The sequence below is a fragment of the Pipra filicauda genome, unplaced genomic scaffold, assembly GCF_003945595.2.
Source record: "Pipra filicauda isolate LSUMZ 115617 unplaced genomic scaffold, ASM394559v2 scaffold336_size1087642_pilon, whole genome shotgun sequence".
NCBI lineage: Eukaryota > Metazoa > Chordata > Aves > Passeriformes > Pipridae > Pipra > Pipra filicauda.
In genome coordinates, this window is record NW_024104461.1 from 855,396 (window position 1) to 878,295 (window position 22,900).

The 22,900-nt window shown below is 49.5% G+C and overlaps 1 protein-coding gene across 2 annotated transcripts in view; it reads left to right on the forward strand.

Annotated features, from left to right (window-relative positions):
• The window catches only part of NSF (N-ethylmaleimide sensitive factor, vesicle fusing ATPase), a 66,605-nt gene extending 44,458 nt beyond the window's left edge, over nt 1-22,147 (forward strand). The window contains exons 11-21 of one of the 2 annotated variants that reach the window (XM_027711896.1): nt 261-335; nt 2,663-2,850; nt 5,103-5,198; nt 5,787-5,943; nt 7,206-7,339; nt 8,768-8,834; nt 9,022-9,101; nt 13,960-14,094; nt 14,889-15,002; nt 20,029-20,084; nt 20,464-22,147. In XM_027711896.1, coding sequence (XP_027567697.1) covers nt 261-335; nt 2,663-2,850; nt 5,103-5,198; nt 5,787-5,943; nt 7,206-7,339; nt 8,768-8,834; nt 9,022-9,101; nt 13,960-14,094; nt 14,889-15,002; nt 20,029-20,084; nt 20,464-20,479 — 1,118 coding nt within the window. In that variant the 3' untranslated portion in view covers nt 20,480-22,147. The remainder of the gene's footprint in view (nt 1-260; nt 336-2,662; nt 2,851-5,102; nt 5,199-5,786; nt 5,944-7,205; nt 7,340-8,767; nt 8,835-9,021; nt 9,102-13,959; nt 14,095-14,888; nt 15,003-20,028; nt 20,085-20,463) is intronic. The other variant, XM_027711894.1, reaches the window with a different exon arrangement.
• Nucleotides 22,148-22,900: the final 753 nt, after the last annotated feature.

The window sequence follows — 22,900 nt, forward strand, 5'->3', positions numbered from 1 at the left end:
GCTGTTCCAGCTGTGCTGGCTGGTTGTCCTGCTGCAGGAGCCCTGGGTAATCCCAAGGACGGGGAGATGCAGCCACCAGCATGGGTTTGAGCCCTGACTCTCCCTCAGGGCATGACTTTCCCAACACTCAATGGGTGTCTTCTGTCTGTTTTCTTGAGGCTCTTTGAGGTACCTCCATAGCTCTGTGGGCTGTACCAGGGGGTGGAGACCCACTTATTAAGCTCAGATAACACTTGTTTTGTTTTTAACTTTGAATTTAGGAATGACCAACAGACCTGACCTGATTGATGAGGCTCTGCTGAGGCCAGGGAGGCTGGAGGTGAAGATGGAGATCGGTAAGGACACTGCAGATCTAATTCCTAAACTCCATGTACCTACAGTAGGTACAAATTGCAAATACAGATCGTAATGGGAACAGCTGACCAGGGTGGCTCAGGTGCTGAACCTCATGCAGCTCCCTCCAGAATATTTTGGACCATTTTGGACTTTCCTACTGGTACACCTGATCTCAGTCTCTGTCCAGCAGAACGGGCAGGTCTGGGTAGGCAGGACCCTGAATCTCTTGCGTGAATGAAAGGAGCCAAATCATGGCACCAGATCATTCCTGGGTGGAAGTTGTGGAGCTGTTGAACTGGCAGAGCAGGCAGGAAAAGTGTGTGAGCAGTTCTGGGCTTGAGGAAGTGCAGAGCATTTCATCTGCGTGAAGTGACAGTGGTGACTTCCACTGCAGGAACTGCAGACTTTACCCAGCACTTGCTGTGGCTTCTGGAATCAGCAGGTCTGGATTTCCAGCAGAACTCAAGGTGAGCCAAAAGCTCTGTTTGCCATTTCATCTGGTGACTGAAAAAGAGCTGTCTGACCTTTGTAACTGTGCACATCTGCCTCAGGCTGTGCAGATTAAATTAGGGAATATCTGATAATGTAGGCTTTTTAAGAAATTAAGCCCAGATCATCTTAGATTCATGAAAACAAGCCACTGACTTTGCATTTGAGATCAGTGTGATCACTGAAGATTGTGGTGAAGTCTAAAGAGGGCCTGGCCTTGGGGGCTCAGTGCTGAGGTGACAGTTCAGTGCAGAAAGTTTGAGTAGAGAACAGCCTGGAACTGATGAAAAGCTCAGTGATCCTGTTTTGCAGTGAAAAACTCAAATTGGTCAAAATCTGTGTTTTAAGTTAGAGATTGAAAATGCAGTTTCAGATGTGGAGTTTGGAATAGCTCCTAAAACATTTCCACCAGTCCTGCACAGACACACAGATGTCACAACATCCTGTCTATGTTCCGAGCTGGGCATTGGTGCTGTAAAAACACTCAAACTGTAGCAAGTGAAAAACCAGAACAGGCAAAGTCATGAGTATTAACGTGTTTTGTTTCTTTTCAATTGCAGAAAATTAATTGAAAATGTCCATATAACCCTAAAAACCCTATGGTGTCATGCCAGAGTGGCAGGTGGAATTGGAACTGTCAGTCTCATACTTACAAACAAGTAAATGCCCAGCAGTTATTAGGGAGTGCAGGTGAGGTGGGTTGTACTGCAGGTGCAGGACCTGCGTCTTTGGTTGACAAAAGTGAATTAAATTCAATAAACTCCAGGGACTGAGCCAGGCATCCCTGGAATAAATGATCAGGTGACAAGGACTGAACAGTGCTGGGGACTGTGCACATTTTAAAATGTCTTTCCACATCCCCTCAGCACAAACTAATCAGTGCAAATATCAAGTCCTTGGAGCAAAGGCTGGGAAGGAAGAATGGAAGGTGAGCTGAGAAGAGTGGGGCTTTGCCAGGATGATGTGCCAGACTGACTGGTTATGATTTCATTTAAGAAAAGGTTTTTCTGTATCTTCCATTATCTGTGTTTCAGAAAGTACTTGCTAAGTGGCTAAGTGGGGAATGATCACTTCAGTTGAAGAAAAGGAACATTTTATAAGAACAATATGGACCAGGTGAAGAGGGAAATCAAGGCCCTGGATTTTAGGAGAGCAGACTTTCAGTTGATTCAGTAATTAGTGGATGGGACCCTCTGGGAAAGGACACTCAGGGATAAAGGAACAGAACAGACTTTACAAGAGCCTGCAGTGACAGGAAAGGAGCAGTGACTTGTAATGGACAGAGGGCAGGGTTAGATGGGATGTTGGGAAGGAATCCTTCCCTGGGAGGGTGGGGAGGCCCTGGCACAGGGTGCCCAGAGAAGCTGTGGCTGCCCCTGGATCCCTGGAAGTGTCCAAGGCCAGGTTGGACAGGACTTGGAGCAACCTGGGCTGGTGGAAGGTGTCCCTGCCCATGGCAGGGGTGGGACTGGATGGGCTTAAGGTCCCTTCCAACCCAAACCATTCCATGGTAATTGCAAGGTGGGAGCAGGATTAAGGGATGCCAAGGGAATGGGCACATTGTGTAAGGTGAATTCCTGGTGTGGAAGTGTGAGAGCAATAACTCGGGGGAGCCCTGAGGAAAGAGAGTAAACCTCGTGTGTTTTCCCCCTGGTTTGGTTTCATGCTGGTCAGGTTTGTGGTTGAAGGTTCTCCAAGGAGAAGCATGATCAAATATTGTGACTGAGTGTGGATTGCTCATGGTGAGAAGGGGCCTCTGGAGGGACACTGAGGAGAGGGGCAGGGTTGTTTGCAGTGCTGTGCTGAGGTGTTGGTGTGTGCTCTGTTACAATGCCAGGCTTGCCAGATGAGAAGGGCCGGTTCCAGATCCTCCACATCCACACGGTGAGGATGAGGGAGCACCAGCTGCTGGCTGAGGACGTGGACATTGCAGAGCTGGCAGTGGAGACCAAGAACTTCAGTGGTGCTGAGCTGGAAGGTTTGGTTCGAGCTGCTCAGTCCACTGCCATGAACAGACACATCAAGGTCAGTCCTGTCATCTATCTCTGGGGCAAAAAAAGGGAAAATAGTTATGTTTGGAATCTTGAATGTTCAGTAAAATCAGTTCTTGATCAGTAAAAGTCTGCTCAGCCTTGAATGTGAGGAAAGCAAATCACATCTTGATTGAAGTGAGTGAGAAATCATTTGGTGGTTAAACATTTATATCTCCTGGGAGTGCTCTTCCTACAGGAAAAAAGACTCTTTCTGCTAATTATTCTTGTATAACCATAGCACTTGAAAAGTTATTGTTTCCTGTAGCAAAAAACTGCAAACATCAACACTTTCTCATTTTCTTGTGTTCTGTCTAAAAAGAAAAATAATCAGCACCTCTGGACGGATTTTCATCCCTTTGCAGGCAAAACATTTTCCTTGAATAATTAATTTTGCTGGTAGTTGATGTCTTCTCAGTGCTTGAGTTTTGGGTGAGTCTGTGGACTGCTGGTGTTTTGATACATTCCCTGTTGTGCCAGGATGTCGTGTGGGAGAAGGGAAGATGGCCTTGTGCAAATGGGAAAGAGCAGTCCCTTCCTTTGGGTTGGGTTGTGATTGACATCCCAGTAATATATGGATTTGTATTCCACATGGGAAGCAGCCACGCTTTGTTTTGCTTTTCAAACACTTTGACATAGTATTTTTGGATAATATTATTTATTCTGAAGATGTTTTCAGCCAAATGATGCACTAAGGTACTTTATTCTCTCCTACATGTACTGAAAATTTAAAATATACATCATAGGCCTGACCTAGTTTTCAGAAGCACCTGTGAGAAGTGAGAGACAAATGGAAAACGAAGGGGCATTTGATCAGGGTCTTCTGAATCATTTAAACTCTTCTGATTATCTCTCAAAGTGTGAAAAATTAAAACACAGAACTCATGGAAGGCTGGGGAGGTAAGAGCTCCCCTGGTTTTAAGCATTCAAACAACTTCAGGAATATGTTAAAAGTGTTTCAAGCACCTTCACTTCCCTCTGCAAAGCCCCAAAGTGATCACCTGTACTAAAGATCCCTTGCCTGATATATTTGGCATCCTGTGTTTCTGCTTGGTGGGTGTTTTTGGGAGAAGGGACTCCTTTCAGCCACTCTCTGGTTGTAGGTGTGTGTTTGACACAGAGGGTTTGGCCAGGCTGGATTCTGTGGCTGCTCTTTAGGGGCTGCATTTGCTGCCCTACAGGACAAGCATCGTGTCATTATTTTTATTATTATTATTCTTTCCTTCCCATGCCCAAGTGTACCGTGTGTTCTTGTGGGTCATCCTGGCCAGAGGGGGTCTGAGACACATCTTTGAGGGTTAAACTTATTTTAGACCTTAGGCAAAGGTGGTGGAGGTGGCTCTGCCTTCCAGGAAACCCCTTGAAAGCCCAAATGTTCACTTCCTGAACAGTCAGATCATGTGGGGCTGTTACACTCCCGGGGGAAGCAGGAGGTGTTACAGGATTCACAGAACTTCCTTTTTTCCAAGGAGTCACATGGAAAAGGTGAGGGGCAGTAGGTACATCCTGGGGAGATTCCAATGGGACACACAAGGAAAGTTTTTCAGAATGAGAACCATCAGCCTTTGGAATGATCTCCCCTGGCAAGTGGTGGATTCTCCAGCATTGGAGACTTTTGAGATTTAGCTGGGCCATCCTGTCTTGACTGTGCTTCTGCCAAGATGATCCTTGAGGCCCTTTCCAACCTGGGATTGTGTGGATGAATCCATGTAATTCCTGAGTGCTGCCCAAAGCCCTTCACAGTTATGGCTCCAGTGATTCCCCAGCTGGAATCCCTCCCTTGGTTTTAGTGGAGCATTCCTGCTAATATGCTTAAAGGGAAAGCTAAAAGTTTGAGGGCATTCAACTCTGCCCCGACACACAACATTATTACAGGTCCCAGACAAAGCAGAATCAAGGCCAAGGATTGCCATGGGGGGGAATGATTAGCAATGTCAAATCCTGAAGGATTCTCCAAAGTCTGTTACTGCTCAGCTGGTTGATCATTCCCTACTCATTTAACAGGAGAATGGAGTATCCAGTTTTCTGCACCTAAAGCCCTCCCAGGGCAATAAGAACACAGTGAAGCAGTGCATGGCCCCTCCTGCTGTGAGCCCCCAGTGCCCAGCAGTTCCTTGCTGACATTGTGGGGCTGGATGTGGCTCTGGGAGCTGAGCTTTGCTCCAGCAGGGCTGGGTCTGTGCAGGGAAGATGAGGAGGGGTCTGTGTGGTCCTGCTGCTCCTCAGTGCCTTTGCTTGCCTTTTTAGGCCAGCAATAAAGTGGAAGTGGACATGGAGAAGGCTGAGAGCCTCCGTGTGACCAGGGGAGACTTCTTTGCATCCCTGGAGAACGACATCAAACCGGTGAGTGGGAATGTGTGAGTCCTGGGACAGCCCCCCAGTGCAGCTCATGGTGGGGAGAGCAGATTCCTGCTGGGATCAGACAGGCAGTGGTGCCCCAGGGCTGACAGTGCCCTGTTTGGAGGGGTGACAGAGCCTCTGAGGCTCTGTTTGTGCCTGTTGCTGCTGGAGAGTCATAAAAAATAAAAGAACACATAAAGAACAACTCAGGATTTCTTCTCCTTGCCATATGTACTCTCTCCCCTTTAGGCCTCTTTCAGTTCCTGGGCGACAGCTTTAATATGGGCTGCAGGAAGAGGTTTAAGCCTCATTTTTGAGAATTGTCTTCACACAGTGTGAAGTCAGAACCCACTGGCAACTTACACTGACTAGAGTTGGTTGTGAGGGCGTATGAAAAGACGTTTCTAAACGTGCCTGGTCTGCACCTGTGTTCAGCTGGAATGCTGTGAGTCACCAGTGGGTCTGACTGTCTCACTTCAGCATCTTCCAGGGCCTTGGCCCTGGTCATTTTGGTGATGCTTAACTGTTTCATGGGTTTTCTGATGTGATGCAGCACTTTTTGGTAAAAGAAATGTTCCTTCTTTTATCCAGGCATTTGGAACCAACCAGGAGGACTATGCCAGCTACATCATGAACGGGATCATCAAGTGGGGGGACCCTGTGACGAGGGTGTTGGACGATGGGGAGCTGCTGGTTCAGCAGACGAAGAACAGCGACCGCACGCCCCTGGTCAGCGTGCTCCTGGAAGGTACAGCCGGGGGCAGATCCGTGGAAAAACCCCCAGGGACTCCTCTAAACTGCTGCTGTCACCTGCCCACCTGGGTGCTTGTTCCCTCCTGTGCCGGGATGTGTAGGAAGCACATGGGGGGAGAGATGGAATGGGGCTCTTTCAGTTTGCTTGGCTGAAGTTGCTTCAGATGTTAAAACTGGCTGCTCAGCTGGAGGAAATTTAGGTCAGAAATTGGACTTGATCTCAGAGGTCTTTTCCAACCTAGTTGATTCTGTGATTCTGTGTGAAATCCTGTGTTTGGAACAAGGGAGAAGAAGTGTACCCAGTTAATAATCAAAATGCACCAGTTAATAACCAAAATGTACCAATTAATGACCAAAATGTACCAGTTCATAACCTGCTCATGCCTTTTTTACAGTGGAGGTGTCTCTGGCTGAGTCAGTTGTCTAAATTCTCTTTGAAGTCACTGGAGAGCTCATCAGTGTAATTAGCTGAGTTCCAACAGCCAGATTTAGGTGTCTCTGTCAGCCAGAGGTGGATTTCCCTTTATCCAGATTGTTAGTGACTATGGAGAGTTTCCAGGTGCTGGAAACTGGTTCCAGTATCTGCGTTACAGGTGTTGGAGTAGAATTTGGTGTTTAGCTCTTCCCTCTTTATTTTCCTGAAAGGTGGATGACCACTGTTGCTTAGTGGAACTAACCCTGAGTAGACCCCCTGGATAATTCTGTGTGTTTGTGACCAGCACGTGTCCTGTGTGCAATTCCTTCTGGCCCCTCAAATTAATCTGTGTTGGCTGCATGGATTCAGATGTCTTTGGTCTCTGAATTATCCTGGTGTGAGTTTAGGCCAAAATCAAATTGTCTTTGTCACTATTTCCCTGGTGTTCCTGCTGCTGACTTGTTTGCCACAATACCAGCAGCAATCATGTTTAGAAAAGGGGCATAAACACAGTTCAAGAAGTTTCTCCAAAACACAGACTCACTGATTTTGGTGCAGTGGCCAGTCCTACAAAAAATGTAATGTCCTCTTATGGTTTTATGGCAAATCAGTCTGCATGTGCTTAAATAGTTCTATTAATTGCCATTGTCTGGAGGATTGGATTGGATTGGATTGGATTGGATTGGATTGGCCCAGGAGTCTGTGTGTTCCTTCTGCAAGTAGAAGGAGAGATCGTTTCAAACTGCAGATACCTCTGGATGGGATTAAAAAGTATCATCCACACTGAGCATTGTCAGAGCTGCTTTCTCCCTTGTTTATTCATTGCTTGTCCTTTGTCTCAGGTCCCCCTCACAGTGGGAAAACTGCTCTAGCAGCAAAAATAGCTGAAGAATCCAACTTCCCCTTTATTAAGATCTGTTCTCCAGATAAGATGATTGGGTTTTCTGAAACAGCCAAGTGCCAGGCCATGAAGAAGGTAAGTGCAGGTCCTGCTCTCTGCCTGATCACAGCCCAATTCTGGGTTCTCTCAGGGAGGGAAAGGTGTGATGGTGTTTTCTGCTCTCTCTGGGTCCAAAATTCCTGTGCATATATTTATTTATAAAATTGAGTGAATCATAAAATTGTAGAATGGTTTGGGTTGGAGGGAACCTTAAAGCTCATCCAGTGCCACCCCCTGCCATGGGCAGGGACACCTTCCACTAGCTCAGGTTGCTCCAAGCCCCATCCAACCTGGCCTTGGACACTTCCAGGGATCCAGGGGCAGCCACAGCTTCTCTGGGTACCCTGTGCCAGGGCCTCCCCACCCTCACAGGGAAGAATTTCTTCCCAATATCCCATCTAAATCTACTCTCCTACAGCTTAAAGCCATTCCCCCTTGTCCTGTCACTCCAGGACCTTGCAATAATGTTTTTGTGGCACTGGGTGTCTCAGGGAATGTTTCAGGCTCTGTCCCAGCTGGGTCTGGTGTGATCCTGGCTGACAGTGGAGCAGAACAGACCTGGGATGAGCAGCTCTGGAGCTCTGTCTGTGAGGGCAGGAACAGCTTAGGGTGCACTTGGAGAGAATAGATCCTGCCTGAATGAGACTGAGAACAGATTTGAGGTGGTAGCCCATAGTTAAACAAGAATTCTAACAACCTGGGGAGCAGGGGAATGTGAACAAATTGAACATTTTCATTTACTGAACCAGGCCAGCACTCACTCTTCAGGCTGAGTGACACTGAATGAAGCCTTGAGTGGAATGTAACTCAGATCAGTTTGATGCAGAGCTGTGGAGATTCTAAGGGAGGGAAGGTGCTTAAGAGAAGCAACGTGCTCATAACTGGGGGCCCGGTTTGTGACTTAGATTCCAAAAGGAGCCTTCCGGATTTCACTGGAGTCAGGGTTTGCTGGAGGCTGGGCTGCAGCACCCCTGCTGTCCTTAGTGCTGCCTCCTGCTGCCATCCCAAGCTGGGCAGGACACTGCTGCTCCAGGAAGGGCATGTGGAGCCTCAGTCCATACCCACGTCGGTCCCTTCTCCCTGCAGAGTAACCAACATGCAGCCTGAGGAGAAAAGCTCCATAATTGTGGTACAGTTGTGGGGGACCTGTGTATGTGTTATATTATCAGTGTTGCCCCAGCTCCAAAAAGCAGTAATGGTGCTGGTTTGTCCCTTGCTTACAATGAACCTCAGAGCAACTGCTTTCTGCAGAGGTGGGGTAAAGGAACAGAACAGCTGTGCCTCTGGGGAGCTGGCAGTGCTTTATTGAATGCAGGCAGAGCCTGCTCTCTGGGTTCTTCTTTTTCATTCTCAGTTTATTCCTCTCAATGCTGCCATATTTACTGAAGCCACACCAGCAGGTCTGGCCATGGCTGTTGTAGTTCTGTTGCTGAGTTTAACACTGAGGCATTTTGCTGGTTGCAGATCTTTGATGATGCCTACAAGTCCCAGCTCAGCTGTGTGGTCGTGGATGACATCGAGCGCCTTCTGGGTGAGTCAGGGAGGGAGAGCTGTGCTGGCTGCTGCAGGAATGCTGGCAGATTTGCCATATTGAAACACTGCAAACTGGAGGTGGTCTGGAATCATTTCCTTTGGGAGCACTGGGCTGGTTTTGATATGGTGAAGTGGCTTAGATGTGCATCTGCTTCGTGGGCATTAAAGTGCATTTTTCCTTTCAGATTATGTCCCCATTGGACCTCGGTTCTCCAATCTGGTCTTGCAAGCCCTGCTTGTGCTGCTGAAGAAGGCCCCCCCTCAGGTAAGGCAGAGTGAGATGCCCTGTTCCTGTAGGAACTGGGACAGGGGGAGCTCTGTGTGTGCTGAGAGCTGCTGTGCTGCCAGTGGTACGAGTGCCTTTGTCTCTGAGTCAGTCATGTTAATCCCAGCCTGCTGCTCTTCATTCACTTGGACATTTCTGGGATAACCACAAAGGATTCAACTTGAAATATCTAATTACTGAGGGCTGAATCTTCTGCAATCAGTCCTAAAAATACTGACTAAGGAAACCCATGTAAGCTTCACCATGTAAAGCTGAAACATTCCAGCTGCCTGTTCTCTGAGGAGCTGTTTGGGCCAGACCAACCCCTGGCTCAGCCACGTGCTCCCTCCCTGTTTATAAATCGATTTCTCTGTGATCTGTGATTGTGGTTGTCAGGGGTTTTATTTGTTCTTAACTTGAAATTGTCAGGTGTTAATTACAGTGGTTGAGGAAGTGCCTCTCATGCTGGTCCTGTTTGCACTTTGTGCCTTGATGAGATTTAAGAACATCCCAAGTGCTGAGGGTTCTGCAGCTCACCCTGAACGAGACAGGCAGGCAGGGCCTCCTTTCTTGTTTGCCATTTCCCTGTTGTTCAATGGATCTCTGCTCTGTGTGTGAGAGAATCTGCATGAATAAATAACATTGTAACAGGAACACCTTGAAAGTTGGTGTCAGGAGAAAGCAGCAAAACTCAGCCTGGATGAAGTCAAATTTTTGTCATGTTTAATATCTTGGCACAGCAACCTGTGTGTGAGCGTTGTTTTCATTAGAGAGATTGGTGAAAAGACCTTTCAAATACAGGACTTTGAACTAAACTGTAGTGCCACAGGCCCTGAGTTCCCTGTGTGACTGTCAGCCTGGGAGAACAAAGATCTTCCCAGTGAGCTTTCTAGGCCACGTGAAGTCTGTGACATAACAGAATCCAAGTTTTATCACATGGTTGGAACAGAGCAGCTGCCTGTGTGCAACAGCACAGCCATTTCTGATCCCAGAATCTCATGGAATCATTGCTGGGTGTTCCACAGTGCCAGGGCATGATTGTTCCCATAAATCAGTAGGGAAAATAGGACTTGATTTGGTTCAGTTTTTGAAGGAATTTAAAATGTTAAATTGTCCATTTGACCATGGTGAGTGTGTGTTGCTGCTGAGCTGCTCTTTGGTTGGCACCTGGGGCTCCCAGGAGCAGGACACGGGGCTGGAGCTCACAGATACTTGCCAAGTTTGTGCATGTTGCAGAGATTTGTTCTCAGCAGGGTTTGAAGTGCCCTGGGGGCTGGGAGACTCTGCCTTGACAACCAATATTATGGTGACTTAAGCCATAAATTGTTGGAGGGTAGAGAGCGAGTTTGCTGAGGAAATGTCACTGTTTGATTGATCATGTGGGGGGTTTGGTTTTTTTTTCCTAAGTGTCCAGAGTTGGCTCTGTGGGAATCAGGGCTGGGGTGAGCTGGGCCCTTTGGGCTGCCCCAGCTCTGCAGTGCTGCTGGCAGGGTGTGTTTGGTGTAAGTTCCCTGGGATAGCCATGGCATGTGGGCGTCTTTTGCACTGAAGAAAACAAAACTGTGTGTAAGAGGTAGAGTTGTGCAGGAAAAAGCCTTTTCTGCTGTGACTGTTTACTGTGAAAGAGGTTGAATTTGGACATGGAGAGTCTTGGGGGATTTGAGCTCAAGTGAGGAACTCACGAGGGGGATAATCCTGAGGGTTAATCAACACCCCAAGTCCCCTCTGAGATGGTGAGTTCCCTTGGCAGCAGTTTATTTGGAATGAATGGCTGTTTCAGGGGCTTGCTGTAATTTGAGAGGCAGGTAAAAACTTTAAATGCACGGGCAGCATCAGTGCTGGTCCCTGAGGTCAAACCACCACACATTTCTGTGGGACTGGGATCATGGTTCCTTGTGAAAATGGAGTGTCCTGGCACATGCCAGGCATGTCCCTGTGCTGAGAGAAATCCATGGCAGGTGCTGGGGAGGCAATAGTTGTTCCCCACTGCTGTCAGTGGGGTCTTCAGTGTTTCTGGATTTCAAAGGTTCCTGGACTGGTTTGGGTTGGAAGGGACCTTAAAGCCCACCCATTCCAACCCCCTGCCATGGGCAGGGACACCTTCCACCAGCCCAGGTTGCTCCAAGCCCTGTCCAACCTGGCCTTGGACACTTCCAGGGATTCAGGGGCAGCCACAGCTTCTCTGGGCAACCTGTACCAGGGCCTCCTCACCCTCACCTTCCCAATATCCCATCTAACCCTGCCCTCTGGCAGTTTGAAGCCATTGCCCCTTGTCCTGTCCCTCCAGGACCTTGTCCAGCGTCCCTCTCCAGCTCTCCTGTGGGTTGGAAGAGCCTGGAGCCAGGACGGAAGCAGTGGGAGCCCCACAGGGAATGGGTGGGAGCGGGGGCAGCTGCAGCTGCTCCATCCCTGTGGCCCAGATCAGGAATTCACTGGGGTGTCACAGCACTTGCAGGGATAGACTTGATGTGCAAACAGCTCCCTGCAATCACTGTGTGGAAGACAAGCATTTCTGGGATGAAATGTTGTTAATTATGCATCGAGGTGTGTGTGTCTGTTGAACTGGTGTATGAGAGCTGCCTCCCAGGCTCCCCTCTTCCTGGTGAGGCTGGATTATTGGAACGTGGTGTGGGAAGGGCAAACACTTGAAGGTTCTGGTTTTCTTTTGAGACTAAACACTTTAGACTTTAAATAAACTAGAAACCTCTCTGAGCTTGCTTTAAATTCCCAGTCACAGCTCCTGCTTGTGGTTCCACTCAGCAGTGTTAAATAGTGGTATCTGTTACTGCTGGTTCAAGGGGACTGAAAACCATTGCATTTTGTTTAGCATCTTTTTTTAAACCAATTAAAAATCTTTTCTAAACTGGCTTGAAGAGAAGAAAATAAACCATGTTCTCTTGGGCCTTTAATTCAATGAATTTTCCCTGTGTTGTGCAGGGGAAGGGACTGGGGGGATGGAAAGGCTGAAAAGGGCTGTCTCAGCAGGGAGCCAGGCGGGAGAAAAGCACTTCCCTGAGAACGGAGCAGAGGCAGCTCCCGGAGCCGGGGCTGCTTCATCTACATGAGAGTCACACAGGGCCTGGAGACGCTCCCCAGCCCCACAGAGCGTTCACATGTGCTTCCCTGCTGCTTCCCAACAATTGGATCCCAGGGGCAGCACCAGCAGCATCCCCGTGGAGCGGGACACACAGTCTGGGCAGGGCTAGGGAATGTCTGCCTGAGTGAGGTGCTCTCAGAGGGAGACCCACTCACTTCTGGGGATGCCCTTCCACTGCTCCTGAGCCCCCAGCTCCTTCCCTTAAAGGGAGACCCACTCCTGGGGCTGCCCTTTCACTGCTCCCAGCCTCTTTCCTTGCTGGGACGCTGGAGGCTTTTGTTGATTTATGAAAGTAAAGGGGGGAATAATCTCCCAGTTTGATCTAATCCCAGATACATCCCTGATTCCACATCCCTTGGTGTGAATTGGAAGCCACTCCAGTCAGCAGTGATGTTCCCTTTATACTCATAAACCTGGGGAATGGTGTTTTCTCCCCTTCCATGTGAGGAGTTGCTGAGGCCCCAAACCCAGGGACGAAGGTGCACAGGGAGCAACTGGGGGGTGACAGAGCCATCATGTCACCAGTGCCTGATCCCAGCCCAGCTCGGGCTCCCTCACTGCCCTTCCCTGGGGCTGCCTGGATTTGCTGAAATTCCATAACTGGAGACTCCACTGCCATGTTGAGGCTCCAGTTGCTTGGAGCAGAGTCTGTGTGAGCCTTGTGTTCTGGTTTCCCTTGGGCTGTCGGGCAGTGATGAACAGAGTTTTGTGTCATGAAGTTGAAATATAGAACTTGTATAGAATCACAGAGTCATAAAGTGTCCTGAGTTGGGAGGGACCCCAAGAATCATCAAGGCCAACTCCAGGACACCCCAACGATCCCACCCTGTCCCTCAGAGCTCTGGCAGCCTTGGGGAGCCTGGTCAGTGCCCAACGACCCTCTAGTTTGGCACTGGAACTGTCCCTTTGTCTCTGAGCATCAGCCAAACTGCCGAGCAGCAAAAGAGGAGGATCCATGGCCAGCCAGGCCCCTCCCAGCCCATGGGCTCCCTGAGATGGAAAAGGAACTGATCCCATCTGATGGTCCCGGCAGCTCCTTCCATCAGCCAGGCATGATCAGTGTCTGAGCCCTGTGTGGGGAAATGCAGATTGCACTGGAAAGGCCTCTGCAGGAGCAGGGAACAGCAGTGGATTTGTACTGGCAGTTGATGTTTTCCACTCACTGCTCATTATTTATAAACCCTGATATTGCTCAGGCTGACTTAGGGTTGCTGTGTGAAGAGTGGATTGGGACCTGGGGGCTGCCAGGGTGGGACTGTCCTGTGCATCCCACTGCAGTGGGAACTCGGGGACTCACAGCAGCCTCTGCTCCAAAGCCTGAGCTGGAAATCCATTGGAACTGTCTGTGCAGGGACAGAGAATTCCCTGTACCCACAGGTTCCTAAAGACAGGCTGTTCGCCCGAGAAGTCATTTGTAATTCAGCTTTTGGGAGTGGGAGTTTGCTCAGGCTTTTAAATTTAATGAGGATCCAGCTATTTATAATGCTGGATTCAGAAGGAGCAGTGAGGTGGCAAAGCCGTGAGTGTGGTGGGGCTTCTGTGCACCCTAATTTTGGGACCCTGTTGGTGCCATTACTCCGAGATCTGATCCTGCCCTTGTGTGGTTGGTATTGGCTCCTTCAATTGCCGACAGATTTAATCCTGTTAATTTTATTTGAAGGGGGTTTTTTAACAGCCAGTTTCTCAGCTGTAGCTTGCTGAAGCTTCCCCAGGCTGGTTGCTCTCTTGTTGTTCCTTTCCTGACACTTGTTCCCTGGGCAGGGCCGGAAGCTGCTGATCATCGGCACCACGAGCCGCAAGGACGTCCTGCAGGAGATGGAGATGCTGAATGCCTTCAGCACCACCATCCATGTGCCCAACATTGCAACGGGGGAGCAGCTCATGGAGGCCTTGGAGGTGAGGAACAGTTCAGGGGTAACAAACAAGCTCAACATTTGCTGGAAATGAGGGATTTTGGCTCTTGGCTTGGTAACATTGTGCTACTCGACACTGTGTCATAACAGCAGTTCTAAGGCTTCTCCAAATGACTTTTTCATGCATTAAATTAAGGCACAGTTAGAGAACCGTAGGTAGGTCTGGCAGAAAGGTTTGTGGTGTGGATGGAAAGGTTCCGAGGGCAGGGAAGTGGGTAATGAATATAATTGGGACAGTTAAGCTCAGTGTGCCCGGAGGGTGCCGAGCTCCCAGGAGCTGGAACAGCATCCACTGAGGGTGTTTGGTGCCGAGGAGATTATCTGTTCCTTAGAAATTCCTGCCCTTAATGGCTCCTTATTCTGTGCCAAAGTGGGAATTTGGTGAGTGCTGAAGGTTGTTCAAATAAACTGAACAGGCAAATCTTTCCTGCCAACTGGCAAACTTGTCCCACTGAAGGTGTCACCGAAGCCTGAGAGACACAGATGCTCCTGCAGCAGGTTTGGAAACTCCCTGTGGCTTGAACCACTGTGTCCTTGTAGTCTCTGATCTGGAGAAAACCTGGAATGCAGTGTAAAAGCACAGCATCAACTGTTGGGTATGGGATGTTATGGAAAGAACCCTTATGGAATAAAAGAATCTCAGTGTTTTGCCTTGTCTAGGTATATTGCAGCAAATTTTCCTTCTGAGCCTCCCATTCCCTTTCTCCTGAGGTAGGTACCATTTTTCCTATTGTTAGTCTTCTGTTGCTGACTTTTTCCTGAATTCTTCCCCCCCAGCTCCTGGGTAACTTCAAAGACAAGGAGCGCAGCACCATTGCACAGAATGTCAAAGGGAAGCCTGTCTGGATCGGGATCAAGAAGCTGCTGATGCTGATAGAAATGTCATTACAGGTAGGAATGTTTTGGGGCAGGAAGGACTGGGGTCTTAGAGGGGTCCTGGAGGTTCCCCCTTCTCTGCAGACTCCTCTTCAGTTGTGGTGGGAGCCTTTGCACTGGTTTAATTGGGAAAAGAGCTGCAGTGAGGAGACATTTTCAGAACAAAGGAATCACCAGGTCTTGGTCCTCAGAGATCTTTAAATCCCCCCTGTGCCCATGGGCTGTTCAGAGCTGCACTTCAGAGCAGAGCATCTGCTGCAGGAGGGGTTGGATTAACTCACCTTTTATGGAATTTCTGCTCTCCACCCAGCAGATAGCAATCACCTGGGGTTTTTGAGAAGAAGGTACCTGTGCAGGTGTATGTGCTCTTTCCCTGAAGAAGATAAATCTGTCAGACTGTTCAGCTGCTCTCCTCTTTATTTTCCACTTTCAGCACTTTAAAGAAAATAATTGCAGAGGGTAGAAATATGCAGCTCTGAGCCCTCCCCCGCACATCCCCCGCCTGGAGCCACCAGCCCTCGGTGCTCGAGCTGCCACAGGGGGAGGTGCAGCCCTAATCCCCCCCTGACAGCCCAGGGCCCCCCCCCTCCCATCAAATGGGTTTAGTGCAGCTGAGTGAACTGTCCTCAGATCTTCCTCGCAGAGGCAGAGCAGAAGGGAAGAGGCATGTGGTTCCCAGCGGATAAGTCATGTCCCCCTCTGTTCACTGCTCCCAATTCTGTTAAAACTTGCTCAGCGCTGAGGATCTGCTCTGACTGGATGTCACCTCAGGGAATAAAGTCATTTATCTAGATTACTTTTTCCTCTTCTTCCTTGGCTTTTAATTCCATACCTACAGGCAAGTCAGTAAGTCATTGCTCACATGTATTAAGTGTGTTTGAGGGGTGCTGGCCTTGGGGGGCTGCCGGGCTCTGCCCCATCCCCTGAGCCCTGACAATGGAGCCCTTCTTCTGCCACAGGACGTGTTCTGGTGCTGGTTTGACCTTCAGTGCCGGTTGTTTTCAAAGCTGAAGGAGAAGGTTCTGTAAATCATGGGCAGTTCTGAACTGGGAGGTGGGTGGGAATGCTGACCCCAGCCCTGTTCCCAGCCCGGCCCCGTGGCTGCACTCTCTGCCTGCTCTGCTCTGCTCTGCTCGAGTCCTGAGGGCACTTTGGGTGCCACAGTATCAGAAGGATATAAAGGTATTAGAGAGTGTCCAAAAGAGGGACACAGGATGGTGAAAGGTCTGGAGGGGCCGTGCAAGGAGTGTTTGAGGTCACTTGGCTCGTTGAGGTGGAGAAGAGCAGACTGAGGTCAGACCTCACTGGGATCTGCAGCTCCTCCCAAGGGGTCTGGAGGGGCAGCTCTGAACTCTGCTCTCTGTGAGCAGGGATAGGACCCAGGGAACGGCTGGAGTTGTGTCAGGGCAGGGTCAGGTTGGATCTCAGGGAAAGGTTCTTCCCCCAGAGGGTGGTTGGCACTGACCAGACTCCCCAGGGCAGTGGGCACGGCCCCAAGGCTGCCAGAGCTCCAGGAGGGTTTGGACAACGCTCTGAGGGACAGGGTGGGATTGTTGGGGTGTCTGTGCAGGGCCAGGGGTTGGACTGGATTGTCCTTGTGGGTCCCTCCCAGCTCAGGATACTCTGTGATTCTGTGACCTGTGTTGTCCATAGTGCTGCCCTGGGCTGTGCAGCTGAACTGATCTGGTGCATTGATTTTTTAACCAGACCAGTGTTTTGTGAGTGAGTCCCTGACCAGCCAGGCTGGGAGAAGACAGACAGAACTGTGGCTCTGCCCTTTGTGATGCACTGACAAGTGTCCCATGAATTGCTGCCCCTGCCCAGAGAGCCACCGATGGTCCCCTTTGCTGTGGAGGGTTGGCAGGAAGGTGGTTTGTGCTGTTACACCCAGTGCAGGTGGTTGTGTAATAGCAGAGGCAACAGCATATGGGAGCTAAATATGAACAAGTTCTGCTCCAAAAGGTCTGAGGTGTTTCCATGACTCCATCTGCTGAACTGCTATAAGTACAGGAGAGCAGGGCAGGCTCTCCCTGCACACACAGCACTGGGCTGAGTGCACTGGAACCCACAGGGAGCTCTGATCTGCCTGGGTGTTACAGGAAAGCACAATTGCACCAGTCCAGGACTGGTTCCTTCTTTCGCTGAGCTGGAGCACAGCTTTTTAGAAAGAAATTTGAATCTGAAATCTCTTAAAAATTCCAACTGATGGATGAAGTTTCTCAGAATTCAGCTGATTAGATACCATGGTGAATGAATTCTTTGTAAAAAATGTGCATATAGTGTCTTTCTCTGAATTTGACAGTGGGTTTTGTTCTGTTGGAGCAGTGAACCCCCACCCTGTGCTCTCCGTAGGGATTCCTAAACTGGTCAATGACTTCCAGACTGTTTCAGACTAAAATCACACTGAACCAGACCCTCAGGATCAAAATCCTTTCTTGGCATGCCTGCTCTGCTCTGGTGCCTTGGGTGGGACGTTTATGAGCTGTGTAACCCCACACTTTCTGGCAGCTTCATTCCCCTCAGACTCTGTTTACTGCTGTTCCTGCCCTTCTTTAATGTCCAGCTGCTCGTGTTTGGTGTCCCACGTTTGGCCATCCTGTGTACACTGAGTGTCCTGACGATGTTCTTTTTCGAATGGAGGCCTTTGATCCATGGATACACACAGGATTTCCCGTGTGAATACAGAGGAGTTTAGTTTGGAGTGGTCCTGGCTGCAGCACAGGGCCCCTCACAGTGCTCTGGGTGCCTTCCCCCTGCCCTGGGTGCTGCTGGACACCTGCTCTTTCCAGGTCTGGTTCCTCCTGTGTCCCTTCCCTGCCTGGCGTTGCTCTTGGACCTTGCTGGCAGCACTCCCAAGCCCAAGGGCTCTCTCCTCCTTGGAGCAGGAACCTGGATGAGCCAGGCAGTGTTCCAGAAAGCCCCTTTTGGCACCTCCAGGGTTTCCTGATTTGGTAACTTCTGTTTAGCATAAACAAAACTTAATCAGCATAAATAAAATTTAATCTAAGCTGTTTGTCTTTTATGTATCTTAACTGAGATGGGAACTTGTTTTGAAAGATCATCTGCAATATTGCCTAATTTACTTTAAAGCAAATGCTCTACCTGGACGTGCTGAAAGTTTGGGGTTTATGGCAGGTTTTCAGGAGCACTTCACTCCCAGCAGGAATGTCACATCTTAGTGCAGGATCTCCTTCCCTGGACTGAAGGTTAACAAAGTCCCTTCAGTTCCTTTGTTTCCTGAGGGCTCCTGGGCATGTCCTGGGGGTGCTGCATTGCCCAGGAAGGAGCATCCATGTCCTTTCACCTGTGTGAGCTCTGTCACAGGGTCAGTCCCTGTGGTGGTCCAGAAAATGTCCCACCCACTTTGGCAGCAGCATTTCCCCTTTCACAGGGCACCAGAGGGTCTGTCCAAGAGTCTGGAATCTGCTTCCTCTGCACTCCACTGACTCCTTCCCAGGCAGATCAGCCTCTGGGGTTTGTGCCTGCATTGTTAATAAGCAATTTGGTCCAGTTGGAGTCTTTGTGACCTTTCAGCTGCCTGCTTTAGTCTTTTGGACAAGGTGCTGTGTCTGCAGGAAAGTGCTGTTCCTCCCCAGGAGTCGGTGCAGGTTATGGACACGGTGTCTTGCCTTGGCCACTTCAGCATCTTCAATGTGGGAAGCAGAACTCTGGCCTTGGCAAGTTTGAATTTCAGCTGGTGGCTTTAGTACAGGTTTTCTAAGGATGAAAAGAAGATATTTGTTTGTACAGAACTGTGTTGGATCATGCTGGGTTTTTAACAGAACATGCTGAGTCTTGTAGGGTGGATTGAACCTGTGAATGCCCCCAGAGAAAGGGGACATCCAGGTAACCAGTGTTCAGGGTGCCTCCAGCCTTTCTGATGGAATCACAGAATCCTTGAGGTTGGAAAAGCCTTCTGAGATCCTCGAGTCCAACTGTTCCCCCAGCACTGCCAAGGCCACCACTGAGCCATGTCCCCAGGTGCCACATCCACACCTAGAAACGGGAGAACTGGTGCAGTGACAGATGAGCTTTCCCTTGTAGCCTGGTGTCAACTGGGAGAGATTGTGGAGAAGATTTAGGCCAGAGGGACACTGCAGACACCCTCTGTGGTCACCAGCTATGTGGTGCCACAGTCCCCTCAGTCCCTGGGAATTCCACATTCCAAGCACTGTGTCAGGTAGGGGGTGGCCTTTCATCTCTGCCAGGACCTGAGCATCACCAGCCTTCCTCTGCATGGTAAATAACTCAGAGAGCCTCAGCAAGTTCCTTTAAATCTTCTTGTTTCAGTGAATTTATTTTTCTGATCTAAAAGTAGCTCAGCAGTTGGCAGTGAGGTCCTGGCCTTGCTGACACATCTCACAGCACTGGGAAGTTTTAAATTTTCAGGCTTTTCTTAGCACAAAGCAGAAATTCTCCCTGGCTCTGTCCCCTGCCTGCATCACTGGGGACACTGATGTTGGGTTAGGATTTATTTTCTCCCCTCCATTGCAGCAGTCAGGGGTTTAAATGGATGGCTTCTTCACACCTGGAATCAGAAGAAATTTTCCTTTGGGGATGGCAAACCTGGTGGGGGAGTTGTGGAGCCTGTGCTTGGCCTCACGGGTGGGAGGTCAGGGCACAGGTGACACTTTGCTTCCCTCCTCCAGGGAGAAGTCCCAGTTTTATTTTTTAGTAGAGCCTTACCTCTTTATTGCCAAGTGGGTGACAGAGCTGGGGATCTCACAACCAGTCAGCTGCCTAGATCCATGTACTGGATGTTTCCAGAATGAATCCCCTGTGTTGTCCCCGTGTGTTAAAGATCCAGGATGTCAGTGCAGATTGCAGAGGGGACACAGCTTGGAGTTTCTGGGACACAGGAACTGTTACAACACAACACAAAGATTCTGAGAACCAACAGCCTCTATGTCCAAATGTTTGTAGTCCTCACTCAGTGTATATTTTGATGTAAATCTAGGGAAGACTTCCCTAGAGTCCTTCCATGGGAGGACCAACAGTCCCGTGCCCCAGCACTGATGGCACCTGTTTGTTTGGTGTTTAGATGGATCCTGAGTATCGGGTGAAAAAGTTCTTGGCTCTTCTGAGAGAAGAAGGAACGTAAGTACTTTTAGTTTAAAGCATTGTTTAAAATTCCCTTTTCTGCTCAGAAATGAGCATCTCTGAGGGGAACCTGCAGTGCTGGGGTATCTGCTCTCATTGTTGGCCCCTCTGTGTTTTCAGAGCTGTGTCAGATCTGTTCTTACAGCACTTTGGGAGGGGGGAGGTGTGAAGGAGCTGAGAACTTGCATGTCTGAATTCTCTGCCTGTCTTAATTCACCCTTGTTTAAAGTTTCCATGAGATACTGGGCCACAATTAACTGAAGTAAATCAGAAGAGGTTCTCCTCGAGTTAAAATCCAGCTGTTTGTCTGAAATCTGGAACTTTGATTTCTTGTGTCTCCTGTCTGAGAGAAGGATGTCCTACTCTTTCCCTGTAGGTGCCACAGGGAGTAGTTGAGCCCAGTGGGACAGTGGCATCTCCTAGAGAATGACTTTCTAATACATGTAGGGCAGTGCCTGTGCTGGGGCAGCTCACACCACTGTCTATCCTGGCTACATGTGAGTGGGTTCCAGTGTGTGCTTGATGCTTTATACATGTGCATGATGCTTTCCTGATGGATTTGGCTTCTTTTGCAAGAGTTCCTACCCTAGACTGAAGGTGGACCAAGTGCAAGATCAACAGCTGGAAAAGCGACCAACCTGGAGAAAATACACTGGGATCTTTACTCTTCTGTGCTCAACACACTGGACAAAGTGAAATGCTCCCCATTTCCCAGAGCCCCATGTGGAATCTGCATGTTTAGTGCAATACAGTATCTTTATTCTTTGTCTTTAATATTCTGATGTCATGTGCAAGTGTCTCCTAGAACACTGTGCTTCTGTCTCTGTGCAGCCAGGCTGCATCCTTTGATTTGAGCATGGGGGAATGTCCTGGGAGTTTGAAGCCAATGCTCACTTGTGTCCAGCATTCCTGCAGTGGCAAAGAGATTCTGACTCCTAATAAACCTGCCAGTCTGGTGAAGGGACACTGAAGCACTGCTCTGTCATATCCTGGTCAGGTGGAGGCTTTCTTGTGGTGTCATCCCATCCCTCACTGAACTCTGAGCCAGACCCACACCCCACAGGCATTGCCCACAGCAGTCCAGCTCCAGGACTGCCTGGATGCTGCACCTGCTTTATTTATATCCAGGTATTTTGGGGCCCCATGAGACACTGCCAGTGGCACTGGGGACAGGAAGAGGGCAGGGAGATGTTGATCAGAGTAGAGGAAATTTCCAAATCCAGTATTTAAGGCATCAAAAGCTTGTTGTTAATTCAACAACAGTTTGAGAGATGCTGGTTCCAGCCTCCTGCTCTTCCTGAGCTCATGTAGGTGGCAGCTTTGCTGTCCTCCAGCCTCACATCCCATTTCCATGCCATGCTACCAAAGGTTGAAATTCCTCCTTGGACACAGAGAGGAAGCCAAGCTCTGCAGGTGCATGAGATGTGCATTGCCATGTTTTTGCACTGAAATAAAGGAATGTATTAAACTTTGCTCCATGGTCCTTCCCAACAGCCACGTGGCCTCAGTGAGGTGCTGCCAGTGGCTGCGTGAGGCTCCCCTGGTTCTGGGGCTCTGCTCCTTCAGTAATGTTCGTGGCACATACCTCAGTGTGGTGGGGCATGAAATCAAAGCCATTTATCAGATGTGAGTCAGTGTAGCTTCCTAAACTTGCCCAGAGCCCCTGCAAGGGCTTGCAGTGGTACCAGAGGGGTGTCCAGGGAAGGAGATGCTCCACGTCCTTCCAGGCCCAAAGTGCAGGTACTGTTGTCCTCAGTGTGTGCTCACAGCAGTGGGGGTGTTCCAGCCACCCCCCTCTGTTCTCTGGCAGTGCTGTTGTGTTGTGATGCCCTTGTGAGTCCCAGTGCTGGCTGTTCCCTCTCATTTTGTGTATGACCTTGTGGATTTATTTGTTCCTCCCTCCCCTCTGCCAGTCCGGGTGACAGCAGCACACAGTAACTTATATTTCAGAGTAAATGCTGTAAACCTTATCATGTCTTTGTCCAGAACTATATTGATGAATAAATATCTGGTTTAATTGCACATTCGATGGATTCAATAAAAAGCACAACTCCTTGTGATGCCCTGGCTGCTGTCTGTCTGCTGCTGGTTGAGCTGAGGCATGTGAGGAGCAGAGCTGTTCCCAGGTGCTACTGGCCAGGGGGTGCTCAGGGGGTGCCTACAAGTGGATGGATTGAATTTACTCCCATCCTGGACAGAGTGACCCCCGTGGTCTCCAAGGAATTGGCTGAGAGGTCTCTGGTCCAGCCCATTCTGGAGCTTTCTGGGCCCTGCAGAGCTGAGGAGCCCCATGGATGTCCCTGTGTGTGTGTGTGTGAGGTGGCTGTGTCACACTTGGAAAACCAGGGTGAGCTGCTGGGTGTGACATCCCACCTACTCCAGCCTATTCCAGGATCTCCATCCGAGCTGTTTCCTGCAGGTGGCACAAGGGAAGGGCTCCTGGAGCACCTCCCCACCACCGGCGTGTTCTCTGGGGCTCTGCCTGGCACAGGCCTTAAACATGTAAGATACAAACAATATTGCTTTCAACAGTAAGGGCCAAGTTCTTCATCCCCTTCCTTACCCTGTTTCATCTTGAACCTTCCAGAAATGTCTCTGAAATGGAGTTGTTTAACCAGGGACAGATTATTTCCAGGTGCTGGGATGGGTTTGGGAGGATGCTGTGGGGTGGAGGTGGGCAGACACAGAGAGCTCCAACCCCAGAGCTGTGAGGCCCAGAACCCTCCCTGGGTCAGGGTTTTTGGTTCTCTGGCGTGTCAGGATGTGTGTTGGGGGGTGACTGGTGGCATTGCTGGTGCCGTGGGGCAGAGACA